The sequence below is a fragment of the Pyxicephalus adspersus genome, chromosome 4 (genome assembly GCF_032062135.1).
Source record: "Pyxicephalus adspersus chromosome 4, UCB_Pads_2.0, whole genome shotgun sequence".
Lineage (NCBI taxonomy): Eukaryota > Metazoa > Chordata > Amphibia > Anura > Pyxicephalidae > Pyxicephalus > Pyxicephalus adspersus.
This window is the reverse complement of record NC_092861.1, coordinates 79,732,160-79,757,240: the sequence shown is the minus strand read 5'-3', so window position 1 is coordinate 79,757,240 and position 25,081 is coordinate 79,732,160. Positions and strand designations below refer to the sequence as shown.

The 25,081-nt window shown below is 35.5% G+C and overlaps 1 protein-coding gene across 1 annotated transcript; it reads right to left on the bottom strand.

Moving 5' to 3' along the window:
- Positions 1-1,625: 1,625 nt before the first annotated feature.
- On the bottom strand, positions 1,626-25,081 carry LOC140329807 (coiled-coil domain-containing protein 162-like). Its single transcript, XM_072410201.1, has 21 exons — positions 24,941-25,081; positions 23,849-24,011; positions 22,814-22,952; positions 22,105-22,258; positions 21,094-21,189; positions 20,275-20,418; positions 19,250-19,473; positions 18,514-18,652; positions 17,506-17,626; positions 15,997-16,106; positions 14,332-14,481; positions 14,015-14,068; positions 9,513-9,680; positions 8,890-9,042; positions 8,390-8,524; positions 8,003-8,155; positions 7,035-7,244; positions 6,192-6,312; positions 4,577-4,633; positions 3,431-3,549; positions 1,626-2,058 (listed from the first exon to the last, which is right to left on the bottom strand). Exons 1-21 carry the CDS (start codon positions 25,079-25,081, stop codon positions 1,966-1,968), a joined length of 2,844 nt encoding a protein of 947 aa, XP_072266302.1. The 3' UTR covers positions 1,626-1,965.

The following is a 25,081-nucleotide window of genomic DNA, read 5'->3' as shown; positions in this document are numbered from 1 at the left end:
CTTTAAATTTGCTAATCTCCACACATTGAGCCAGGTGGGGTCAGCAATGAGAACTTTCTACAGTGTACGGTCATTGAGTGCTACGTAAGTTGGTTTTTTATTCCCATTTGATTTGTAAAACTTGTAAATACCACACAGAAGTGTATTTAAATCTTAGATCTATATTGGGTATTCAGTTTTAAAAAGGACATTTGTGTTTGTGAATCTATTACTACGTTACTACCGACACTTTCTGCAGACTGACATTGTTTGCCATGTCCATTAGGAAGCATGCACAGCGGGCTGGCAATGCAGTTGTTAAATGAGAGGCAGTGGTATAGCATTTTTATCCCACAATTGGAAGTGCTGTTATTACAGAATCCTGGTCTCACAATTTTTGCAATAAAATGTTTCACAAAAATAATATATTAAACATGTATACAGTGAGACATAAATTAAACATACTGAAAAATAGATTCAAGTTTTCCATACACTTTAATCATGCAACAGGCAGTGTACTGTGATCTGAGTTTTTCAAAAAACCTAATAAAAATGTCAAAGTGATCCAATTTATGGTACAGTGTAAATCATGGGGTTATCATACCAACATGATTGTTGTGTAATTAACAAAACTCTGATGAGCTTTTAGAGAATCTTTAATGTTTATTTTAGCCCTGTTACAGATACAAATGCCTTTAAGAATACGAGCATCCTTATATTATTACTATCAGCGGGAGAAATGCAAATAAAATTGTCTTTGTTCTAAATACAAGTGATTTTTGTGATTTGTTGACCTCATAACCTTTTAATTGTCTTTTATTGATATTTAGTTATATGGTTTATGAGTATGTTATATGCATAACCTGGTGGAATATAACTGAACAAAGATGACCTTGTACTTGTACAGAAATAAAAGCAGATTACGACTTGTCGAAGGGAATTACTGTGAGAGATGATAAACACCTGCAATTTTTTCTGCATTATCAGCATGTATTCTGCCTACCTGCTGACCTACTTCTGATAGATCCATACGTCTGCTATACAGACTCTTGTATTACCATTTTCTGGGTCAAATGGCAAGTATGCAGTATAGTCAAAAGTTTTATCTATATACTTGTAGATCAGGGACTCAAAGAATAAAAAGGAGTAAGATGCTGGCATATACAGAATGATTTGTCAATAATCACAATTGCCATGTTTACTCTCTGTACACGTTTACCCTTTTTTAGAGCTGTCACACAAATATTCTTTATTTTTATTTTATTTTTTTTATAAAAACATCAAAAAATAAATGTATTGGATCAAAGACTCAAATCTGAAATTGAATATGCTTATGTTTGCCTTCCTTGGTCCCCCCCCCCCAACCCCTACATCTCATTATTAATATATGATTACGACATCAAAAAGTTTCAGTGCTTCTCTTCTATGCAATACAGGTGGATTAAAGCTGGTAGGACAAGCCAACAGAGTGCTGTACATAGCTTTCTGAAAACATCCCACCGTGTTGCATCAGTACACCCTGCTGGAAATAGTGGGTGAGTCCTTGGTAGGAGTAACAAATATAGATGAATGGGTTTTAGTCTGAAGGAGTGGGCATTTCTCTGCGGTGCGTATTAGCATGAACTACCCAAGGTAACCTCCGGCTTAAAATAACTGAAATGAAAAAAAAAAAAAAAAAACGGGGTCTGAAAGGATCTGAAAAGAAGAGAAGATGATGCTGGGTGTTCTCCAGCTAGGAAATGGGACAGACTCCATCAGACATGCTGCAGCTTTTAATGCACACTGTGAGCACACAGTAAATTTAGAGTCCAGGAGAGAAGCCATACAGCTGTGAAACACTTTAGCTAAGGCTGGAATTTTGCTTGAAGATGACACCTACAATGAAGGTTTGAAAAAAAAGATGATGCTAATGTATGTATTGAGTTGGTATACACATTACATATGCATTAATATTTTTTATTAGTAGCAACATAGAAATCATTTGTTTTATTTAGTATTTAATCTCAGTTCATGCAGCTGTGTGAGAATAGCTTGAGATGTACCGTCCTCAATTTCTGGTGCTCTGCATCTGCTTGGTACCTAGAAAAAAAGAAATCATGTTCTACTACAAAGGGATCCCATAAAGTGGCAGTATAAATGTCTATAAAAACAAAACTAGTTTTATACAAGCAATATTAACTTGTGATTGTTCTCTGTGTCCTCCTGTTCTGTGTTTATGTTCAGCTTTAAATGTTTATTTGTACTATAGACAGAATAAAAAAGCATGCATAAAGATAAAGTTTACAATATTTCTATTTTTGTCTTATTATTTTCCTCATTATGTATATGCTATTGAAATGTTTTAATTCAACCTTTTTTAATTTTTATTACAGATCCTATTTTAGATCTAGTGATGTCTTTTATTCATTGGGTCTGTGCTTTTCAGGGCAATCACTCCCAAAGACTACAAATGTTTTGTATTGGTATCAGCGCTGATGAATGGCTTTGGTAAATAACAAAGCTATGGGACTCCATGCAAACATAACTGCTGACTGGCTACTCCATCAAAGTTTCTTTTTATTTAAACTTCAATTGTAACCCTCACACCAAACCATTGCAGTTAATAATAAATCCATAAAGAAAGCTTGTTTACAGAACATTCATTTTAACCACCTTTCCTTATTAGATCTGCATTTACCATATCTAAGATCATATACAGTCCTCATTCTAGTGACACTCTGTAGTTTTGCTCTTTGGTCCTTTCTTGGCTACTGCATAAATGTTATGAAAGATGGAGGACCTGGGTCATTACAGACTGTAATTACAGGGGCTTGTGCCATGGAACTGACTCTTGCGGACTAAAGCCCCATACAGACGTCTGATGGACTAAGGATTGTTGCGCGAAACAAACTATCATTATCGTTTCCAGTGACAGATGAATCAATGAGTGCTGTACACATTGACTGGAGCACCCCACTGTTCTCTCCTCTATTAAATTGCACAGCAGTCATTCATGACTCTGCTGTGGTGGCTTTATGAACGATATAAGAGAGGACAGCTGACGCATGTCAGATGTTCGCCAGAGACAAGCAGCACCAATCATTTCTGGGGAAGGATGTGTTAAGCACATTGCAAGTGAACAAACAAAGTTTATGAAAAAGGAAATACTTCCAGTAAAGATTTAAAATACTTGATTTTCTGCTTTTACCTGCATTTTAAAAATATGGTCACTTCTTTTTTTAACTAAACATAAAATTTAACCCCTAACCCTAATCCCTACCTCTAATTTGACTTGGTTTTGTGTTAGCTACTACAGGCCATCCTGTACTCAGATCAGCTCTGAAAATCATTGATATGAAAATCAGAATGCTATAGAATCTCAAGTACTGCAACTTTGTTCAGTATATTGTATGTCTTTGTATGTTTTTGCATATTTAGTATGTGAGTAAAACATTTTTTTACTAGTTCTCACAGTTTTAGGCCTCTGGAGTCTCATTTCTCTGTGGGTACTTGTTCTGGTTTCCACTCTTGGAACATACTGGAGAATATCCCATGCTTCTTTGTTGAACAGCAGAGGCGAAGCAGAAGTGACTAAAGTAATACAAATGAAAAGGCTTTTACAATGGAATATAAGGAGTTTATTTTAGCAGATGCCTGGTATGAACTTGAATCAATTGCTAAAAGGCACCCTATTCACCACTACGGGAAAACCTCCATCTGAGAACCTGGAAGGGTGAGAATATTTTGTTGTGGCAGTGGCTTCTAGACTACATTCAAAGCTCACCTTAGGGCAGAAATAAATTATTTTTGAGTTGTTGTGAAATTCAAATCACACATTTATTCCAGAACAACTACAAACACGGTGAAAGATCTGAGCAGCTACTGAGCAATATAGCCAGATACACTGCATTTAAATATAAGATAATGCGAGTCTGGTTAGCTCTATGTAGGTGAACATTCAAGATTGTGTTATTATTAATCACCTAGTTTTTATACAACTCTCCATGCTGGATAATCAAGTCTACTATACCATATAGTCTATAATGGAAAGGCTTAGATGCTGTTCACGGCTGGCTCAGTGTCTAGCATTCTTGTGCAACGCTAAGTCCCTGGTTCAAATCTTGTCCAGGACACTTTCTAAAAGGTTTCTTCCCACATCCCAAAAACATGGAGTTATGTTAATTGCCACCACACCCCCACACACACAAATTGGCCTTACACTATGACTATGGTGGGACATTAGATTGTGAGCCCATTAGAGGGAAATTTAGTAAGATGGCTGTAGACTTTGTAAAGTGATGCATTTTATGCTAGTGTTAAATAAATACAAGTAAATAATAAACTTGATGTTTAGATTCTTTATGCCTATGAATATTGTGCTGTGCCACGTAAACATTAGTATCCAGGCTTATCTCTAACTCTTCTCCAGCTGTCATATAACTCCATATTGTCACATTCACCACTGGATAATATTTAGTAAAAGTCACACTCATTCCTATAGAATAAAAAATATAACATCAAATGTTTAAATAATATGTTTTTTTACATGTTGTGCATGTTGTGTCTGGTAGAATACATGGTTATACTTAAGCTTTGTATATTAGGGTATTTATATTACCTGCTGAATGACTTCGGATTTTGTGGGACTGGATTGAAGCCGATCTCTTTCTTATTCCTAAAGAAGGTAAAATATAAGTAGGGAAAATCAAATTCAATTAATTTACTATTTCAGTTCATAGGAAGAGAAACAGCCCTAATATTGTGCAGGTTGTAAACAACAAGGCAGCTATAACAATATTAAGCTGAAGATAAATCATTGTGTCCTCAGGTCCCACCAATTGTGCATGTTTAGCAGGTACAGGCAGTAATTAGTGTCTCAGCAAATCAATAAATCTACCTGGGTGACCTTTTTGATGAGACTTTATTGGCGTTAAGTCATACTGACAGTAGGACAGATACAGCAAAGGCATAATAAGACTACAGATAGCTGGCACCTGCCCAGAGTTACTATGCCAGGTAATTTAACTTTACTTCTTCCTGCAAGGGTGCCGAACATGCATTTCTATTCATTCAAGGTATGCAATAGCTGAAAGATAATTTAGTTAAAACATTTTTTTTATTTTGATAGAATGGTCACAGAGGTTGTCTTGTTGAGATGTTTCCCCCTCCTTTTATGTACCAATGACAGAGTATCACAAGAACAAGAAGTGATGGAATATCTATTCCAGAGGGCCACAGACAGAAGAATAAAACATTGTCAGTACTTTAGGGAAGAGTTACAATCTCTCTGAAAGTTTTAATGCTTTTGCACCATGTGTTCCATTAAAAAGATTTCCCATCACATTCTGTCCAAGTGATAGGTGTCACTGAGTCAAGAACCTAGAGTGCATGTAAAGCTAAAATGCAAAGGGGTAAATACTACACTTCTGAGCCCCTCATAGTAAATACATGTTCATTTTATTTATAGAAGCTCTCCATGCACTGTAAATACATTGTGATCCTAACAGTTTTTACTGATTCAACAGATTCTGCTCCTGTACTGACCATTCTAAGCATTGAAATAGATCAAAAACAAGTGTGATTGGAATGAGTAATTTGCCATTTTCTGGGATTTGCAGGTTGTGCAATGCCTGTAGATTCACGATAAGCCTATGTGTCCCCTGCCCAGCCCCATGCCTAAAATGGAATGGAAAATTGCGACCAGGTGAATTACACCTGTAATGGATTTCTTAAAAATAATTTGCCATTAGTTGGCAAATGTTTCAGTCCTGGACTGCATTTATATCAGGTTTGCTGATGGTCTATCTTCTCCAATATCAGGCCCACTGATTTAGGTGGGTGCAAGGATCAACAGCAAATATGGAGACCTTTCTACCCCTTTGCTGTGATTTTATATTTCCCAACAGCTACAGGCAGAATATGACAGCTTGGGCAAATCAAACAACAATCACCGCCTTCTGAAGTCAATGTAGAGTGACAGGAAGGAGGAGATTGTGGTCATGTCACCCCTGTATAAATGGAATATTTCATTTACTTGGTACCAATACCCTGTTCAGTTCATACCAGATCACTACGCAGTTGCACGTAAGAGTTTTTTATGTCTTTTTTTCAGATTTTTATTTTACAGAAAATGCAGGCAAAAGAGTGATAATACACCTACTGCAGAAGTAGTGTGACTATGTGGCAGGTATAGCTCAAGTCTTAAGCATAATGTAAATATCTGTTACTTTTACCTGCAGATTTGCTTCTGATAGGACTAGCCATTTCCATGTCATACACTTGGGTCTGCAGTTCATCCACACGATGGAAAGCTTCTAATTTTAGGGTTCTTTCCTGTATGAGCTGTGTTTTTATCTAAAATTATAACATACATTATGATTAACTATGGCAATTCCATAGCTTAGTTTAGGGGCATATTTATAAATAAGTGAATCTGATATTCACCAATCATTTACTGCAGGGGAATCTTCATGGTGCATTTGTTTTAAATCATAGTGAATGTTTAGTGAGTCACATTCAATTCCTTTTACATATGTCCCTTAATGGGCTCTTGATTCAGTTTCTACAATACATACTTTCTACATGTAAACTGGATGTGTTCTTCATGTCTGAATGGTGAATCTAACATGTCATTCCTACTGAAATGGTAACCGTTCTTTTTCCTCACTATTCCATATGGGCTTTTCCCACTGTCCAAATCACAACATGCATGATGCTATATCCATGGACCAATGCCATGCTTCAACCATACTTCTAATGGCTATAGAAGCAGCCCGTCATAGTGATTGGCCAATAAGAAAATGATGGTGGAAGGTAACTGCAAGCTGCAACACTACTCAGTGTGTTGGAAGGTTTTCTCTTAGGATAGATGGCATTCAGTTGCATAGATGTAAGTGAGAGCTACTGAAAGTTTTGATAGACAAGGGTGCTTTGCCAGTTAATTTGATATCAGCTATGAGTTTTACATTTTTAATTTCCTAACTACTTACCAACCAAAGCAATATTGCACTTTCAGCAATGCTTCAGTTTAATAGCAAAACTTTTTAAGGGACAAAACACACATGTGCAATCCTTACCTGTTTTACTTCTTTTTTAACTTTACTGTGCTGCATCTGATTCATTTTAGATGATTTGTCTGCTTCTTCTGTAAGTGAACGAAGCTTCTGCTCCTTTTGCTCAATGTCCACCAATAATTTGTCCATGCTGGCAGACATTATACTATCTAGCTGCTGTCTGCTTTTAGTCTCTTGGGAGTGTCTCTGCTCAAACTCATCCAGCAACTGTTTCTGTATAGAGATATTGTTTATACATTAGTTCTGTTGCCACTATAAGCTTTTTTGACCCATGTAGTCCCTTGCATATCTGCAATTTTTTTCTGGACCTGTTTCTTTCAGTGCAGCATACGGCATTATCTAACACATTTTCTTCCACACATTGTACCATACCAAAACCACCAGAGTTAGGCTAGGTACACACGTGCAATAATTATTGTTTGAAAACAAACGATCAACGATTATTCCCAATTATTTTGAACGCTCGTATTGTGCACAATTCTGTACAAGCAGTAACAATACGATCGTTCAACTATAATCCACCAATAATGTACACACTAAATACGATCCCGTGAACAATCATTCAAACGATGCAGAAAGTAACATGTATGGGGAAAATGTATCACAGAACAATCCATGATCACTGAACGACTGTACACACAATAGATTACGAACGATCGTTGCCCAATCAGATCCGCTGGGATGGTCCTCGTTCCTTGGCGTCGTTTACCAGTGGTTGTGCACTTTTTTTTGGTAACAATTATTGAACGATCTGGTATGGATTGTCAGTTTCCAGCGACAATTATTGCTCGTGTGTACGCAGCCTATGTAAACAGGTAGCACATGTTGAACAGTTCTACGTTTCACAAATGACACCCCTTGTTGCTGTTAAACTAGTATGTAACTGAATGAAAATACTCCAGTCAACCACATTGTAAACACAAATGTTACCACTTCCAAAATAAATAAAAATATTAATGTGCATAGTGTACCTGTCTGTTGAGCTGTTGTTTTACTTTGATGGCATCAGTCTGTGTCCTTGACAAGGCTGACCTCGCAACCATTAGCTCCTGACGTAGCAAAGCCACCTCTTTCTCCACTCTCAGCTTTAACTTCAAGCCTTCCTTTTTGTCCTGAACAGCTTCCTGTAGTGGCAGCAGAAATCATACAGACAATAGTATTAGTCACATGGTTGATTGTTACACCATTGTTTCTCATGTTTGGATGTCAGGTTCTATTTAGTGCATTGATTATTTTGGATAGAGTGATGGATAAATATATAACCAAAAACACATTTATTTGTTGCATTTTAATCTGTTGGTCACCAAATTAAACATGTCAATCTTCCAATAGGGCTGAAAATCCAACTTACTACATACCTTTTCATTTCTTCTCAGCCTTTCCCGCAACTGTCCTTCCTTGGCTGTAATCTTCCATTTATTAAGAGCTTTGAGTTTGCAGATTAATGCTTGTAGCTGGCAGTTTTCATCTCGTAGGGACTGGAGCCTGTCGTGCTAATTAATATTTAAATAAATGCTGAATCATATACAGTTCTGCATTCACTGGTGTACACATTTCTCAACAAATATGTCCTACATACAACGTAATACTTACAAATAAAGATTGGTACACAACAGATGCACCTAACATCAACTTATAAGATAGTTATGGTTTCAGAGTTCCTATACTTTTTTCAGGAGTCACACATACTGTCAGATGGGTTGTCTACCCCAACAAAATGTTACCAACATTATACTGAAGGAACAAAGGAATGTCTGGGCCAAGGGAGAGGAAATCCCCCTGAACTAAAATGGTTCCCTAATTTTTTAGTCCAAGAAATACCATAAGAGTCAAACATGGCTTGTGTTAAGCAACTTACCATTGACAAAGTGTTTTTTAGAGTACTTTCAGTTTTTAGTGAGCCGTATTTTTTCCTCAAAAGAATCATGTTGTCCACACCTTCTTTTCGAACTTCACTGATAAGTTCCTTCACTTGTTTGTTCATATTAATATGATTACAATCTATTTTAGACTGGAGAAATAGGTGCACAGATTTTAACAGGATTGTCAGAGATCATTGACTAAACCAGAAAGCAGTGAGCATAACTAATGGTGTACAATACATCTGCAGAACTATTACTTAATGACTTTTGTAGTGTCCTATTACCAATTAAAAAACTGCATGACATGACATGGATACATATGTACAGATTATGTAAAGAGCAAAATTTTCCAATATACAACCTACTTCTCTGTTCCCATACAATTAAAAGATCAACTACCATTTTTATCTACTTTTGCATACATTTTGAATACATTTTAAATTACAGTTTAGTAATCTAATAATACCTATAATTAGTTAATCGCATCTACAGATGGAATTAATTGTTGCTTTATAAATTCTGAGACGAACAGCCTATTATTACACAAGGATGACATTTACAGTGACCTAAATTACCATATAGCAAACACAGTTACTGACACAGATTAAACTTTGCTTACCTTTAGAGATACACAAGCAGCAAAAAGAGACCTCACCAGGGCTTCATACTCATCCTGCACCTGTCTCTTGACCACTTGAGTAGCAGCAACTGCCTCTTCTTCCATATCTTGAAGCTTAGCTCTGAGCGCAGTTATTTCAACTATGAGATCATGGCTTATGTCAGCGGTCTATGTAAGGGTAAAGGATATTGTTTTAAATGTAAAGTATCATTGGATTATGGATGTTAGTTTGAATTTGTCAGATCTTTAGTATAAGAAATGGTTCTGCTGATCGGTGTCTTCATTTTGATATTTATGATTTTGGTTTCATCCTTATTTTTTATTATTCAGTTAATTCATTGGGTTTGATTTATTAAATCTCTCCAAGACTGGAGAAAATAGACTATCATAGGAGAACCAGGGGTATTCAGCTAACCTGGAATGGATTTCCTAAAATGCATCTGCTATCAGTTGGCAAATGTTTTCAGTCCTGATCAGATCCATTGCAGGTTTGCTTGATCTCACATTTTCTCTCATATCAGTTTATCTTCTGCAGTCTTGGAGAGGTTTAATTTGGTTTAGTTTATTTTAGTTTACGGAGAGATGCTAGTGCTTTTTTCAGGACATTCTTCTACGTCACATTGACATCTTCTCCCTCATTACATATTTGTTTTTTTCCTATGCTCACTTTTATTTAATCTTCTCAACACTTTTGTGGCTGCTTTTGGGGCCATCACATTACCCTACATTCTGTAAAATACCCTACTAATCCTGATTCCATTTGCACTGAAGATGTTACATTCAATTTTTACTCTTGAGACACAATAACTGATACAAAAAAAATCTAAGTTACTAAAAGTTACTTACAAATGACAATATGCCATGGGCGAGTTATTGAAAAAATTCCCTTGGTGATATGGGCACCCACTTGTATATTTTCTGCTTAATTCTTCCTTAAGCAGGAAGAAATAATTTATCTATAATAAATTATTTTGTTCTACATCGGAGATGTGGAGTCTGATACTTGATTGATCTACTAATAAGTAGGACAAAAATAAAAATAAAATATATTCATAATTTTAGTCGCAGACTCTGTATTTCAGATAGAAATCTTTTCTTAGACTGAGAAAAGGAAGAAAATAATCAGGGGGGCATTCATACAGAGCGGAAATTCATACAGTCTGCTTTCTTACTGATAAGACCTGATCTATCCGTTACTGATAATTCACTTATTTTTCCTCTACAAAACCGATGAAGATGAAAAATAGATGCTACTAACATATATTTAAAAGAATACTGTAACTTTGTCAGTTTTTTAAAAGGTCTAGGAACCATTCAGACCAACTTCATACAGCGATTATAGGCATACAGAATTCCAACATTGTGTTACAGTGGTATTAAACCCCTATAAAAAAACAGATACCACTTTATAAATGTTTCACAATTATTTTTTTTCTCAACAGCAGTTTTAAAACTTTCCTTTACCTATTGTAAAGTTCCATGTGCTAACCCCTAGTGTCAGCATTGCACACAATCCCTTGTATGAGTCTATATTTGATCATTTTTGGGAAAGGAGCATGTTTGCTCCGAAATGTTGAAGCAAAAAGAATCAGCAATGCAGTCAGAGAACAAGCATTTTCAGAAGAATTGATCAGCAATATAAGTTTCCATAATACTTGTAGGTCTGTAAGATCTCATTTAATGAAGTAGTTTTGTTGTACTTATCAAGATAACCATTGTTATTAGTAGGCTACTGTTGTGCCAAATGAAGAATTGCCAGAAGAAGATAAATATCTTAGAACATGAGAATAAAATCATCCATGTAATTTAACCCTCAGGCTTTTTTAGTTATTAGAACATATATTTGATACCATAGTAGATCATTGGTTTTACATTGGTTTGTTCCATGGTGTTTATTTCCTCTTGGGCCTATTTTTCCAAAGCAAATGTACACTTGCTATTTACAAGCACTATTGCAATAATGTATGTTCCAATATGATAAAAAAATCAATGCTTATGTAATTACATGTATGATATGGTCATATATATCTCCACAACAATTGCTTATATACAGATAATTAATTTTCAAATGAGACTGATAAGACACTCTACAGTCTGAATGTTCATATCTATGTAGTGATTTGCCTACAATAAAAGGTGATTAGGACTATCCATTTTTCACACTTATTATTATGTGGGTACATTACAGAACAACAATGACATCTCTAAAGCAGTGTATCTCATCCAGGGTTTCGTAGCACCCTAGGGTTCCTTCAGACATTGCTGGGGGTTATATGTGCAATGAGCAGTTTGTGACTGTCAGGTCAGTTTAACTGACACCATGATGTGGGTCAAATGAGCCCGGGTGTCATTTATACTCACAAGAGGACTGGACTGATAATTATTCGGAAATTTATGTCATGGGAATCAAATATATTTGTCAACACCTATATGGTGGTGTGGCCAAAATGTATTAGATCCCACATCTTGATTGGCTCTAAAAATAAAACTAATTTGCAATAATTTTTCAGTTTAGAATGTATTCGGATACACTAGTTTGTTTGGTATATCAAGTCACACATTACTAAGAGGAAATGTTTTCCAGGCTTTGCATACTACCTGCTTAAAGCTTCAAAGCTACGCCGGGACTTCAAACCCATTAAGTATTTGTTTGGTAGTGATACATGAGTATCACAGAAGTTCATGTGTTTGAGCAATGGTTTATAGATCCATGCAGTTACAGAAAGTGATAAACAATGATTGCTTTTAAGGCAGCACCCCAAAAAGATGTGAGTAGCCTGAGGTCTGAAATATTATGGAACATGAAGCCTGGTTGAAGGGGTATATAGTACAATATTATATATTATATTTACATCATTAGCTAAGCTATTGCATCAATTCAGACATCCCCGAGGCATTCCCTATTCTTCCTGGTCCATGTGTTTCAATAGTAGTAGATGATTCCCCCCAGGTAATATTTGAGGTAATATCAGATTCCTAATTTATAACTTGAGCCCCTTGTGTTTCCTTGGACTCAAAAAAAAAAAAAAAATACCAAGCAGAAGAGAAAAATGGTGGTGCCTGATGTCAAGCATGCGCCAGAACAAAGAGGGAATAAGGGATGGTACGGGACCAACTGGGCAAGGATAGAAGAGCGATTGGCGGTATTACACCTCTAAAAGTAAGTGTTTTTTGTGATATTTCCACTTTATGGCATGCTAACTAACCACCTAAGTCATGCTACATTTTTGCATAGAAAACCTTTTCTGCCGAGCTTTTTTTTCCTTTGTTTCCTCATTCTCTATTTGTTTTTTACACACCTGGCTGGAGAGGGATGAGAAATTTAACCTTAAGGAAGCTTATATTTCTTTAGTGTTATATTTCTTGCTCTGTTACAGACCGTAGTGTTGTTATGTCAAAGTATCTCATCTCAGTTTGAACTTCTATACTTTTGACTTTTATGGTCACTTTATATGAGCAATAAGGTATACATCTTGGTAAATATAACAATGTAAGACTACCCGGTTTAGCAGAAATGTAGGTCAGGATTTGCTAGAGAAAGAATGTGATCCCTAAATACATGAAAAGCCAGTTTAAAATAGTTTTGTCAGGTGATAGTAACACAACATAAAAACATTATGTTCTGCACCTCTGGAAAATGCATTTTAGTGTATCGGTGTCTGCTCTCTTCAAAAGTAAACTCATATACAAAGAACATGTAGGTTGTCGTTGCTAATACATTCCTCTAAGAATGCTATTGATCTGGCTGTCATGGTGATCTGGTTGATTTAATATTGATTAATTTAATATGAAATAGTCGTGTGTGGTGGAGGAGTTTTTTTTGGGGATAGATATCCCTAACCCCAAATCATACAGCAAAAGAAAATGAAGACAGAAAGGAAAGGGTTTTCAGCAATTAATAGTGTTGTATTGAGTGATAATTCTCTCACATAACAATACAATATGTCATCCAGTATGCCACAATAAATAGCTTGTGTTTTATACAAGATATAAATGACATTTTGGCTCTAGGGGGCACTATACATAGGTCAACTCTCATTATATGCACATACATTACCATATAAACGATTTTGTAAATATATGCCCGTTCGTATTAACCGTGGTACCCAACGAGTTTAACCCTTTTAGGCTTCCTCAGGGGTAGCAGTGAATCTACGAGAACTTACACATAGTTCTAGTTATATGTTTTTGAGTATGGCTTAGTCCTGAAGCAATGGTGATAGAAAACCAAAGTTGAACACCATAAAGGGGAGTTGGGGAAAAGTGAGATGATGGGGTCCCAGAACAAGAAGTTCTGGGACAGACATTCTGCCTTTATTCTGCCTTTTAATCTTTAGGCTTATTTTTTGTCAGAAGGTATTAAAGCCAGACAGGTAAATATTATTTTACTATTTTGTCAAAAATGTTGTCTAATAGAAAGTTGGTTTTTTGAAGCTTAAATGTACTTTTCTATGCGTTAAAGCTATATAGTGTGTCTGGAAAGGACCAAACCACTGACATACCTCGTAGGGAACATTTTCATTTTTCCTTTGTTCTCCTATTACTGCAACCATCTCCTGTAATAACAGGTATAATGTCAGTAAATATATTGCATGAGTTAGTTCTAGCATATCTAGCTAGCAAATGAAAACTTTATATGTTAATGATAAAAATTTATTCTAAAGAGGGGATTCAGTAAAAAATACAAAAGTTAGACAAATAGAAGATAGACATTTTTTTTCAATCACTTATTATTATAACATTTAACCATTAACCATTAACATTTAACCATTAATGTTAATAATTATCTGTGTTATCACCGCTTCACAGATTGACACACCTGCTCTTTCTGGTACAACAGCTGATGTTCATGTTGAAGAAGGTTTTCATAAAACATGGAGTACGCCTCAAAGTTGCTCCTTTCTCTCCCCATAATATTACAAGCCAGTGATGTAAGACAATGTTCTAAATGTTCTTTTCTAAAACTGACCTAGAAAGATGTATTACAATAGTAAACAATGGTGAAGAAATAGTGGTTTCCGGTGCTAGCAGAAATTTAGAAAATCTAAACAAAAAAAAAAAATTAAATAAAGTACCAGAAAACATATCATGTATGATATGTTTTTTGGTACAATATTTTATTATATAGCTAACCTACCAAATTATACATAATTATTATATAATGTGGCTAGAAATGTTAAAATAACACAAAATACACAGGCACAAATGTATTTATTAAAGCAGTACATTGCACTGATGACTGACTGATACAAGACACAATTACTTATAAAGACACATAGAAATGTATGTCATTTTCAAATTTGTATGTCATTGTAAATTTGTTCACCTTTTTGACAATACGAGGGGGTGCTGAGAAGTTCCTAGCTTTGCCCCCTTCCAGATGAAATAGAAAAATGAATGTGGGGGCATATGACAGCTTAATATCTTAGTATGTAACTGTGCAATTATCAGGTCTTTGCGATTCTTAAAACTGTTTTTTCTTTTAGTGAGAAGCTGTGATGGCAGAGGCACAAGCAAGTTTCACATTGTTGGAGTTACGGCCTGTCATGAAGTTTTTGTTTCTCCAGTGAAAGTCAGCAAAGGACATTCACACTGAGATGTCACAAACACTGGGGGAGAACTGTCCTTCCTAGAGCACTATCATAACCTGGATATCTCGTTTCAAGACTGGGCATTTCACCGTTAAAGATGAGCCCCGCAATGGGCGCAGAAGAAGGAACGAGTTGAAGCATCCAAAGCTGTATTGGTCCATTTTGAAGCTGCACAGGAATTTTTGGCTAGAATGAAACCTGGTTCCACATCTATGATCCTGAAACCAAGGAACAATAAAAGGAATGGCGCCACAGCGGGTCCCCGTGGCCAAAGAATTTCTGAACCCAGAAATCGTCCAAAAAAGTCATAGCCTCCGTTTTCTGGGACAAAGATGGTTTTTTGTTGGTGGACTACCTACCTCTGGGCTCTAGTATCACCGGAGAGTATTATGCTAACCTCCTGGACCAGCTGAATGAGGCAATTAAGACGAAACGCCGTGGAAAATTGACCAAAGGGATCCTTTTTTTGCAGGACAATGCACCTGTGCACACGTCCAACTTTTTGGCGGCCAAATTGAACACCCTGGGTTTCCAATTGGTCCACCATCCCCCCTACTCACCTGACCTGGCCCCTTCGGACTATTAACTGTTTCCGAATTTGAAGAAAAAACCTGAAGGGGCAACGTTTTGAGGACATTTCTGATGTCAAAGATGCTGCTGAGAGCTGGTTTGCGGCCCAACCAAAGGACTTTTATTTGAACTGTCGAGAAAAGCTGCAACTACGCTGTAACAAGTGCATCAGTGTCAGGGGTGAATATGTTGAGTAAATGTGTTATTTTATAACTCTGGCTCTCTTCTTTCTGGGCAAAGCCAGGAACTTCTTAGTACCCCCTCATATATAAGCATATGTTTTGTAAAAGCTTTTGTTTATTCTGATACAAAGACCTTTTTACCTCTGTTGACATATCCTGATGTTCACTCATTAGCTGTTGTACAAATTCTTCCACAATTTGTGGCCTATCAGGAAAGAAATTTTCTTTTATAGCTGGCTTCTTCCACAACTCTAGTAAAATTGATCAGAAAAAAATAGGTTATGTTACCCTTCAAATGCGTTAAATATCTAAAGGCAAAGTTGTTTTTTTTTCAATTTTGGATAGACTAAAGTTGGGTTTGTTATCACAGTTTGCGTTATTCACATGAAACTGGCATACATGTCATGCTCATTTCTACTTGTAGTACAGACAGGGTTAGCTGGACTGCTCAGAAATCATACAAGGGGATTAGAGGTGGGCAAAAGGTGGGTATTTCTCCTATTGACTTTAATAAATGTCTACAAGTATGCCATTAACTCAAGGTCAAACATTAGCTCTGTTCTGAGTATATTTTGGAGCCTTTCCCTTTAACCCTTTAAATTTTATAAGCCCAAATTTTAACCAACACCTTTCATAAAATTTTATAAACCAATTCAGGCTGTTCATTTAGCAAAGTAAATGATCTCCTAAAAGGGTATTTTCACTTAGCTTGAAGAATGTAGTGAAAACTGTATGCAAGTAAATGTATGAAAACATGAATATTGCTTGCATATGATAGGCTGAAGTCAATAAAGATTCACTTCATTTATTAATTGCGAAGTGATAATTAAATTTGCTGAATGAACAACAAAAGTTCCCATTGTAAAACTAATCCATTGTCTATTTTCTTTTATTTTGGATAGTTGGGAATAAACAGATTCTTGGTCAAGCTCTTTAATGTCTGATAGGTTGTTTATTAAAGGAAGACTCTCTTTATTAGAGGAAACCTATCTATTTTTGTTTTTTAATGGATTATATGTGTATTACCAAATGTTGTGAATGTTTTTAGCTGTGAAAGCCCACTTTGAGCAGCCAAAAGATCTGAGACACAGACCCTGCTCAATGCTCAATGGATCTGAGGTCAGCAACCCACAGAGCTTTCCTTGGCTGCTAAAAAAGGTTGTGCAGAGAGGTGAGGGGTAGAGGAGCAGCGCCATAACCGGTAGCATTCAGACACTGCCAGAAGAGGAGAAATGGGGCAAGGCCCACTGAGAGTGACAGAGAGTGAGAATAGACACACATTGAAAAGTAAAAATGCTGCAAGGAATTTAAAAAAATGATTTTTAACATTGTGTCAACAGTGGATCTCCTGTTAAAATTGTATGACAATCGGGTGGATTTATTAAAAGTAGGGGTAAAAGTAAAGAGTAAAGTGACAAGTATTCTAGCAACTAATATGCATACATGACCCACATAGGGCTCTGTTTAAAAAACTGGGAATCAGACATTCACTCTTAGGAGTCTTTAGACAAATGTGTTTCAATGGCAGTAATTGATTACAACCAGGGAATGTTTGAGGGAATGTAAGATTCACTATTTTATAAATAGAGCCAATACTGTTTCACCCTGAAGAGATGCTAATCATGGTTTTAGCTGGCTCACATTTCTTACCTGTTGGAAGTCCTCTCCCTTCCCTTGCTCTTTCAGAAATTACGAACGTCATCTCTTTTGCAATTTTTTTCTGTACATCAAGGATCATATCACATTCAAAGCTTTCCATAATTTTCTGAAGCTGTAAAGAAGGTCTTCAGTTAACATGTATGACAAGCTGTAGGCAGGTTAAATATTTGGAATAAACAAAGACAGTGTCTTTTTAAAAACTGTTTTGGTTATTTTATGAATAAAAGCAAAATTCCATCATTGGCAAAAAATATGTACTGGATTTCCTAGTATCAGACAAAAATACAAACCAATCTATGGCTGCTATACTCACCCTACCCCTGGTGCTTTCTCTAAACCATCTGCCCAATTTTGGTAAGGCCAGAGCAGCAAGAGCTTTGTGAGATGTCCTTGCAAACAAATCTACATGCCACAAAATTTAGTCAAAGAGAGTAGATTTGATCATTGTCCCATTTCAGGCCATTAGCAACAAAATGCAAATTGTAAGGGTAACAAAAGTAAGAGCTGCATTATAACAATAAAAAGTTTAAAAAGTCTGAAAAAGGTTTAAAAAGTCACATGAAGGCAAACTAAAGGGAAGAACTCTTTGTGATGCTACGCAGGTAGGCTTGGGATCCCCAAGGAGGCTAAAACATGTGTGTTAAGACAAGACACTGTCACGATCCAGAATGTTGGAAAATACAGTTTTGTACCAATAAAAAAATACATAATTTTGAAACAATTTGTTTTTGATAACTAAAAGATTTCATATTGCTTACTAGTACGCTAAAAGTCTAAATTTAGCTTGATGAGTTATGCTTTAAAACTGCAGTATTCTAACCACATATTTCCTGAATGTAGTTATCAAGAGCTGCAAAAAGCACAATCTATTCAATGTTTTATTGTATCCCCAAATACATGAATATAAGAAAGGCTTAGATTGCTTGTCACACTAACGAAGCATTTTCAATTCAGCTACCTTAACACTATAGTACAAAATTTAATAGGAAAAATGATCACCTGCTGAACTCGAATGCTAATCTCAGAGGCCCCTTTAGGTGGAAGCACCACCTGCGATCTCAGTGTTAGACCCTCGAACTCCCCCTCCTTTCCCATTTGTCGAGCAATCGCTTTCATGGTAGGATAAAAGATTTCATCTCTACAATAGAAACCCATCATTAAAAAATGAAATATATTGTATCTACAATGACAGATATACCAATAATCAACACCTGCATTGCTTGTTAAGCAAAAGCAAGACAGAATTCTATAAAATGTTAGAATACTCTTCCAATGAGATTATTTCTGTCCACACACAATAGGAGTTTAAAAGCAACTTAGTTCAAACAAGCAGCCAGCATGAGGTCTTTTCAATACATTTCTATGGCAACAACAAAAATGCATTAAAAGTTGGACATAAGCAGTCATTTTTCAGACGCACTGGCTAAATCAATACTGAAATTTGTCCAGCCCTGTCATACACTAAAATAAAATATACAGTATGGTAAATGGCAAATTTAACAGAATATGGTCAGGCTGCATTGCTGTATTTACCCCTTATGCTTTCAGTCATGTATTTTCCCAGTAGTACAAAATAAGTATTATAAACGATTTAAAAGAAAAAAAAATAATTATACACTATAAATCCTCTTTAGGGACTTTTTGGTACCTAAAAGTAATCCTTTTTAATCTACCAATTTAAAATTACAATGTTTATTAACAAGTTTACTAGTGAGTACTTAACTAATGCAATTACCTGTATACTTCACAAAACTGTCTGTAGAGATGAACAGTGTTTATTTCCTCTACTCTTAGTTTCCTTTTCCCCCATATTTCTTTAAAAACTTCCAACTGTTTCCACAATATTAGAAAGGATCCCAACTGCCTGTATTCTGAAACTGGATCTTGGTGTGATAGATCTATTTGGAAGCTTCTTGATACTGGCTGTTCTTCATTTGCATTTGATTTATCAGTCAGAATCTAAAATAAATTAAAATGAAAAGAACATAATCTGGGCTTTAAGACATCCGTGTGAGTGAAAGTAATGTAGTAAAGATGTGTTAATAAAGTAAAAGCTAGGAAATGATAAAAGCCATAAAAATGATTTGATGGTAATATGTGCACAACACACATTTCTGTCCATTTACATAATGGTGGATGCAAACAACCACATCGACATATGGTTATCTGTGGATGTCATTACATATTGTGAATTTTTTACCAAACTGCCCAGTGGTGTATACAACAGGCCATTAGAATGAATAGCTTTTTACATTATAGCAGTGAATTGTGGGTGGTTGCCTCCTAGTTTAAACAACCTATGACAACATGTTGGGTATATTTTACTTTTACCTTTGTTTCATATAGTAAAGAATAGAATAATTCTGCTTTACAACTGCTACAGGACCCAGCACTGTCTGGAGACCTCAATATGTGAGACTTTTTGACTGCAGGATAATTGATCCATATTGGACCAATATTTGGTCGATCATTTGTGACAAAATAAATGTATACATTATATAAAATTCAGGCACCTCTAACAGTAAGCAATTTCTATAAATGTATTATAATGTATAATATTGTATAAATAAGTTCTATAAAGTATGCCATCATCTATAGCAAAACATTTGTTTCACAGATACAGTAACTTCAGATGATTAACAAGCAAAAGCATTTTAATTTCAGGACTAAGAGAAATACAAAATGGATGTTATAGTAGTATGTAGTTATGTGTACATGAAAAATGTAATAAACATTTGAATAGAAATAAATATAAATCACCTTTCTGTCATCCAAGTTCCCTTCAATACTGAAAGAAATAAAGTTGTAATTGCCTTGAAGTATATCCTCCATTAAAAGATGAACCCCCACAAGCTCTCCATGAGCCACGCTGCGTTCATGGTCAGTCATATCACAAAGACACAGCTAAATAGGGAAATAAAATCATAGCAACTAAAAAGAGGCTTAAATAATATCGAAATTGTCTATGTTTCCTTAAAAGTGGACTAAATTAATATCATGTGAATGCATTTCATGTACTGAAGAGGATACACTTTCATCAGTTGACCTGGGTGATCCAGCAAACCTGGGATGGAATTCCTAAAAATTACTAGAGACCCAACCCAGATGCAGTGTTCGTGCTCCTAGTAAAAGTTATACAAATATCAAACAGTCTTTATGGGTGAGTATCAGGCTAATGGAGTTTGTGGAGTTGATAGTATTGTTGATGTATTTGGATGCAGACTGCCCTAGTTAAAGCATATAATCAATAGTGAGCCTCCATGAGTAAAAGTACTGATATCCAATGAAAGAAAGTGGCAGGATGAGTTACTGCTCACTCATTTCCATTTGTATCTGTACCATAAACTATTGAGCTTAGTAAATAACAGGTGTTTTTTTTTTTCAACACAAGGTAGGAAGAGAAAAGGAGCATCAAGCTCTATCTGCTTGCTACAAAGAAGAATGTTTAATATTAACATTCAATAAAATGCAAATAAATCAGTGTATTTTTAGCTCTGAACATTATAAATAAATATAATACATACAAAACCACTTCACATTATCTGACATTAGGTAACATGGAATGCTATGTACATTTACCTGCATATAGTGCCCAATGGTATGGATCCCATGTATTGTCAGTGGAAAGAGTCCACCATTAGCTATGAATGTCCTCCAAGGATAAAGCATAAATGTCTACAAAAAGAAAAGGTTTCACATTTAAATGAAAAACGTTCACAAGTAATCCAACATGTTCTTGGGCTAGTAATTAAGATGCACACTAAAAAGGATTGATCACTTCCTCTAAGTATATAATGTGCAAAAAGTGGCGCTAAAAAACAAAAATCAATGTCCAATGAATAAAAAATAAAAATGAATGTACATTAAATACTAATAATAAACATTCAAATAGTAAATGTTTAACATTATTCGCATTTAAATGACTTGCAATTGCTGCATTAGGAAAATCAATTTTTTGGTTTGCGTGGAAATTCATAAAAATTTGCCCCAGGGCTGGAAAATTTAAAGATCATTTGTAAAAACTCACCTTTCATATTAGGGTGTAATAAAAATGTTAGCAAATCACATCATTATGGTATAGTATATGGTGAGTATTAGGGTATCTGAAAGTAAGCACTAGCATGCTAATCATGCAAGGGTGAAATATAAGCCCTCCCCCTAAAGTAAGCCCTATTGGCTTCTTCGGAGGGTGCGGTCACGTGATACACGGAGGGATACCAAGAGGAAGGAGGGAGCAGAGAGAGAGCAGGAGATTTTCAAAGCACTGGAGCAAGGGGTGAAGAAATTGCAGGGTTAATTAACCTACCGTACTTTGGTGTGACACTACAACTAATAAGAGGTTGGTGGATTCGCTTTTCAAAGGGTCCTTGCTAGTATTTCATTCATTAGCAGCAATGCATATTTATTGATTGTTTTGGTTTTTTTTGCTTTTACTCAGATTTATATTGGTTACTGTGGTATGTATGGTATGCTATCAGCCCTAAAGCCTGATAGACAAATTCAAAGGAACAGCTACAATCATTATTATTAATATTGCAAAAATATTCACATACAATGTAAAATTCAGAAACAGAATGTATCATTACTAACTCTATGACTACGTGGATCATGAGGTTGTGGCACAGGCAGCATTGATGAGAAAGCAGTCTTGACTACAGAGTCACTCAGTGCTATTAGTCCGTGGTACATATTTTCGGTTGTGGTCCTGAATGCAGAGATATTCCCAGAAGAAAGCAGTGCATCCCTAAAGAATGAAATATAATATTGTTTTAAAAAGTATTACTGGCAAAGAGGTATGGTTCTTTTATTTTTAAGTTAAATATATCAAACAAATGTAATATAACATAATATAAAAAAAACGTAATAAACCTTTCATTTAAGTTTGAATAGATTGAAGAGGGATAGAACCTCTGGTTTTTATTGCCCTCTGTGTCCCAATTAAGGAAATTCACCCTAATTGTCCCATTTAGCAATGTCACCAAGAAGTGATGCATAAATAAGTTTTGAGTGACCACCAGAACAGGAATAGAGGGGAAATCTTCCATTGGCAACACAAACACTTGTTACTGTAACAGCTCTGTGAACAGAGAATATCACTTATATTGGAAATACTTTCTCTTGCTTCTTGTTGAGTTCTTCATTTCTACAAGAAATGAGGAATTAAATGGAAATCTCCCTCATAAAACACATAAAAGTAGACTCCCTCATAAAGTAATCTCCCTCATAGAAGTAGACTGTTATCCTTCTTGTTCTCTCTCAAGGTTTTGCTTTTAGATATAAATTAATAGCTATTACATACCGAATCAAATGGCGGACAGCTGCATCAAACTGCAGGATCATAACCTCACGTCGTGAGAGTAGTAATGTAGCCACTTCTTTTGGATCCTGAGGATTCTGGAGGCCATCTATAAGCTTCTGTATGTCTCTCAACTCAGCTCCTATATGATACCCATATAAAAAAGTTTAAAAAATGCAGAAATTACCAGTATCTAACTTTGAGATGGTAAGTGGTTATAGGTTCATTACAAATCAGTTTTTAAAGTAAATCTGTTGCAAGAAAAATATGTAGGCTACAAATGTTGTCCTCATCTGAAAATGGTAGTTACTGGGCTCTTATACTGAATCATTGGCTTCACTATTTTGGAGTCCTGGGGCCAGGAGCAATTATGCAATTTAGGAATATTTGATTTATGTTAGATTTCTTTATATGCAGAACTGTTCTAGGTCATCGAGTCAATGGCCCTGATTTATTAAAGTTCTCCAAGGCAGGAGAGAATACACTTTCATCAGTGAAGCTAGGAGAACCTGCAAACCTGGAATGCATCTGGTCCAGGAATGAAAACATTTGCTAACAAATAGCCTGACTTTTAGGAAATCCATTACAGGTTTACTGGTTACCCAGCTTCACTGATGAAAGTGAATTCTCTCTAGCCTTGGGGAACTTTAATAAATCAGGGCCAATATATGACTACATGCATACATAAAACAATTGAAGTTTTGGAAAGCTGCGATTTGGTGTAATGTGGTCAAACAGACAAACTACCATATATATATATATATATATATATTTGAGGCACTATTTTTTAAGCTATGAGAAACCAAATGAAACCCAGCTTCAGAGTCTCTGTCTCTTGAAGATTACTGATGATCACTGAATATGAATTGCTTCAAATAATATGCAGGTCATTTAGGCTTGTTTTAAATCTCTCTCTTTGTTTATACAATATAAAACTATATTGGCCATAGTCTGGTCATGGAGCACTTTAAATGGCTGAGACTAGCAATGACCCAGTGATCACACCCAGGTACCTTAGACTTGCTGAATGTAACTGACCTATTCCTTCTATGCCTCCCCAATCAGCTGTCAGTTCTGTGTTTATTAAACTGCTTGAATCACCACATGAGTTTCCAAGCTGTGCAAAGCTAAGAATGTAGGAAACAATATCATGGAGAGCTGCAACAATTTGCAGAGTGCAGTACAAAGCTCGATGTGCTATCTGCAAAACAAGAGAACAAACCAAAAAACAAATTTAGTGAAGATTCCAAATAAATTGTGTATTGGTAAATTTAGGAGAATAATATTTTAAAGCTTGCTGTGAACAATAAATAATATTAATAGCAACAGAATTTATGGAAAAATAATGTCAGAGTAAAGTAATTGAAGGGAGAATGACTGAGTGCAAAAGACCTTGGGCTACAAACCTTATCTATTGCGTGGTTTCCCTAAAATCGTCTGATTTAATAAACTAAATTACAAATATGTAGAAGATTTTGCGTTATTGGTGGCATATCTATTTAGTAAAGGATGCCGATCACCGATAATGGGAAATAATATAAAAAGGTTCAAAACTTAATGAACGCAAATCGGATTTTTTTTTTTGTTGGATAGATGAAGATTGAAACCATGAACATTCTAGTGAGCTGAGAGCTGAAAGTATGCAGGGAGTCCCTTTTGTTTTATTAACCAGTATTGTGCTAAGTGGTTATACAAGGCCATGTGGACAGACTATGCTGACTCACATATCCCACTTCTACTGTTAATTTACAGCACATTTTATAGGTTCAGTGTTACATAACGATTCATTCAAATGAACTCCCTAAAAATCTTTGTCTGCATACTCCTACTCCTACATACATATACCTAGTGGCATAATCTGACAAGGATAAAAAGTTTACAGTCTGAAATATTTTAATTGGTGGTTGGAATCATTAAAAAGTAATTATTTCTGGGGTTTTCCTGCTCAAAACGATATCATATCATTTCTAAAGTATTTCATTCACTGCTGCATTACTCAAACTGATCAAAGTCTTTTCTCAGTTCTTTTTAAGAAAAAAACAGAATATATTTTAATTTTGTGGTTTACAATAACAGTATAAACATTTATTTTGTATTATTTTTCTATTTTTTGCTGTTATAACAACATACCTTTTCTGGGAGAGTTTTGAACATTTTGAGCACTTCAACTGGATAGGGAATATACCACAAATTAACAAAAACATTGCCATCCTCTGTCAGCAAAGTGTGTGGGCGTTCTTGAAATGTTCTGAAACCCATAAGAAAATCCAT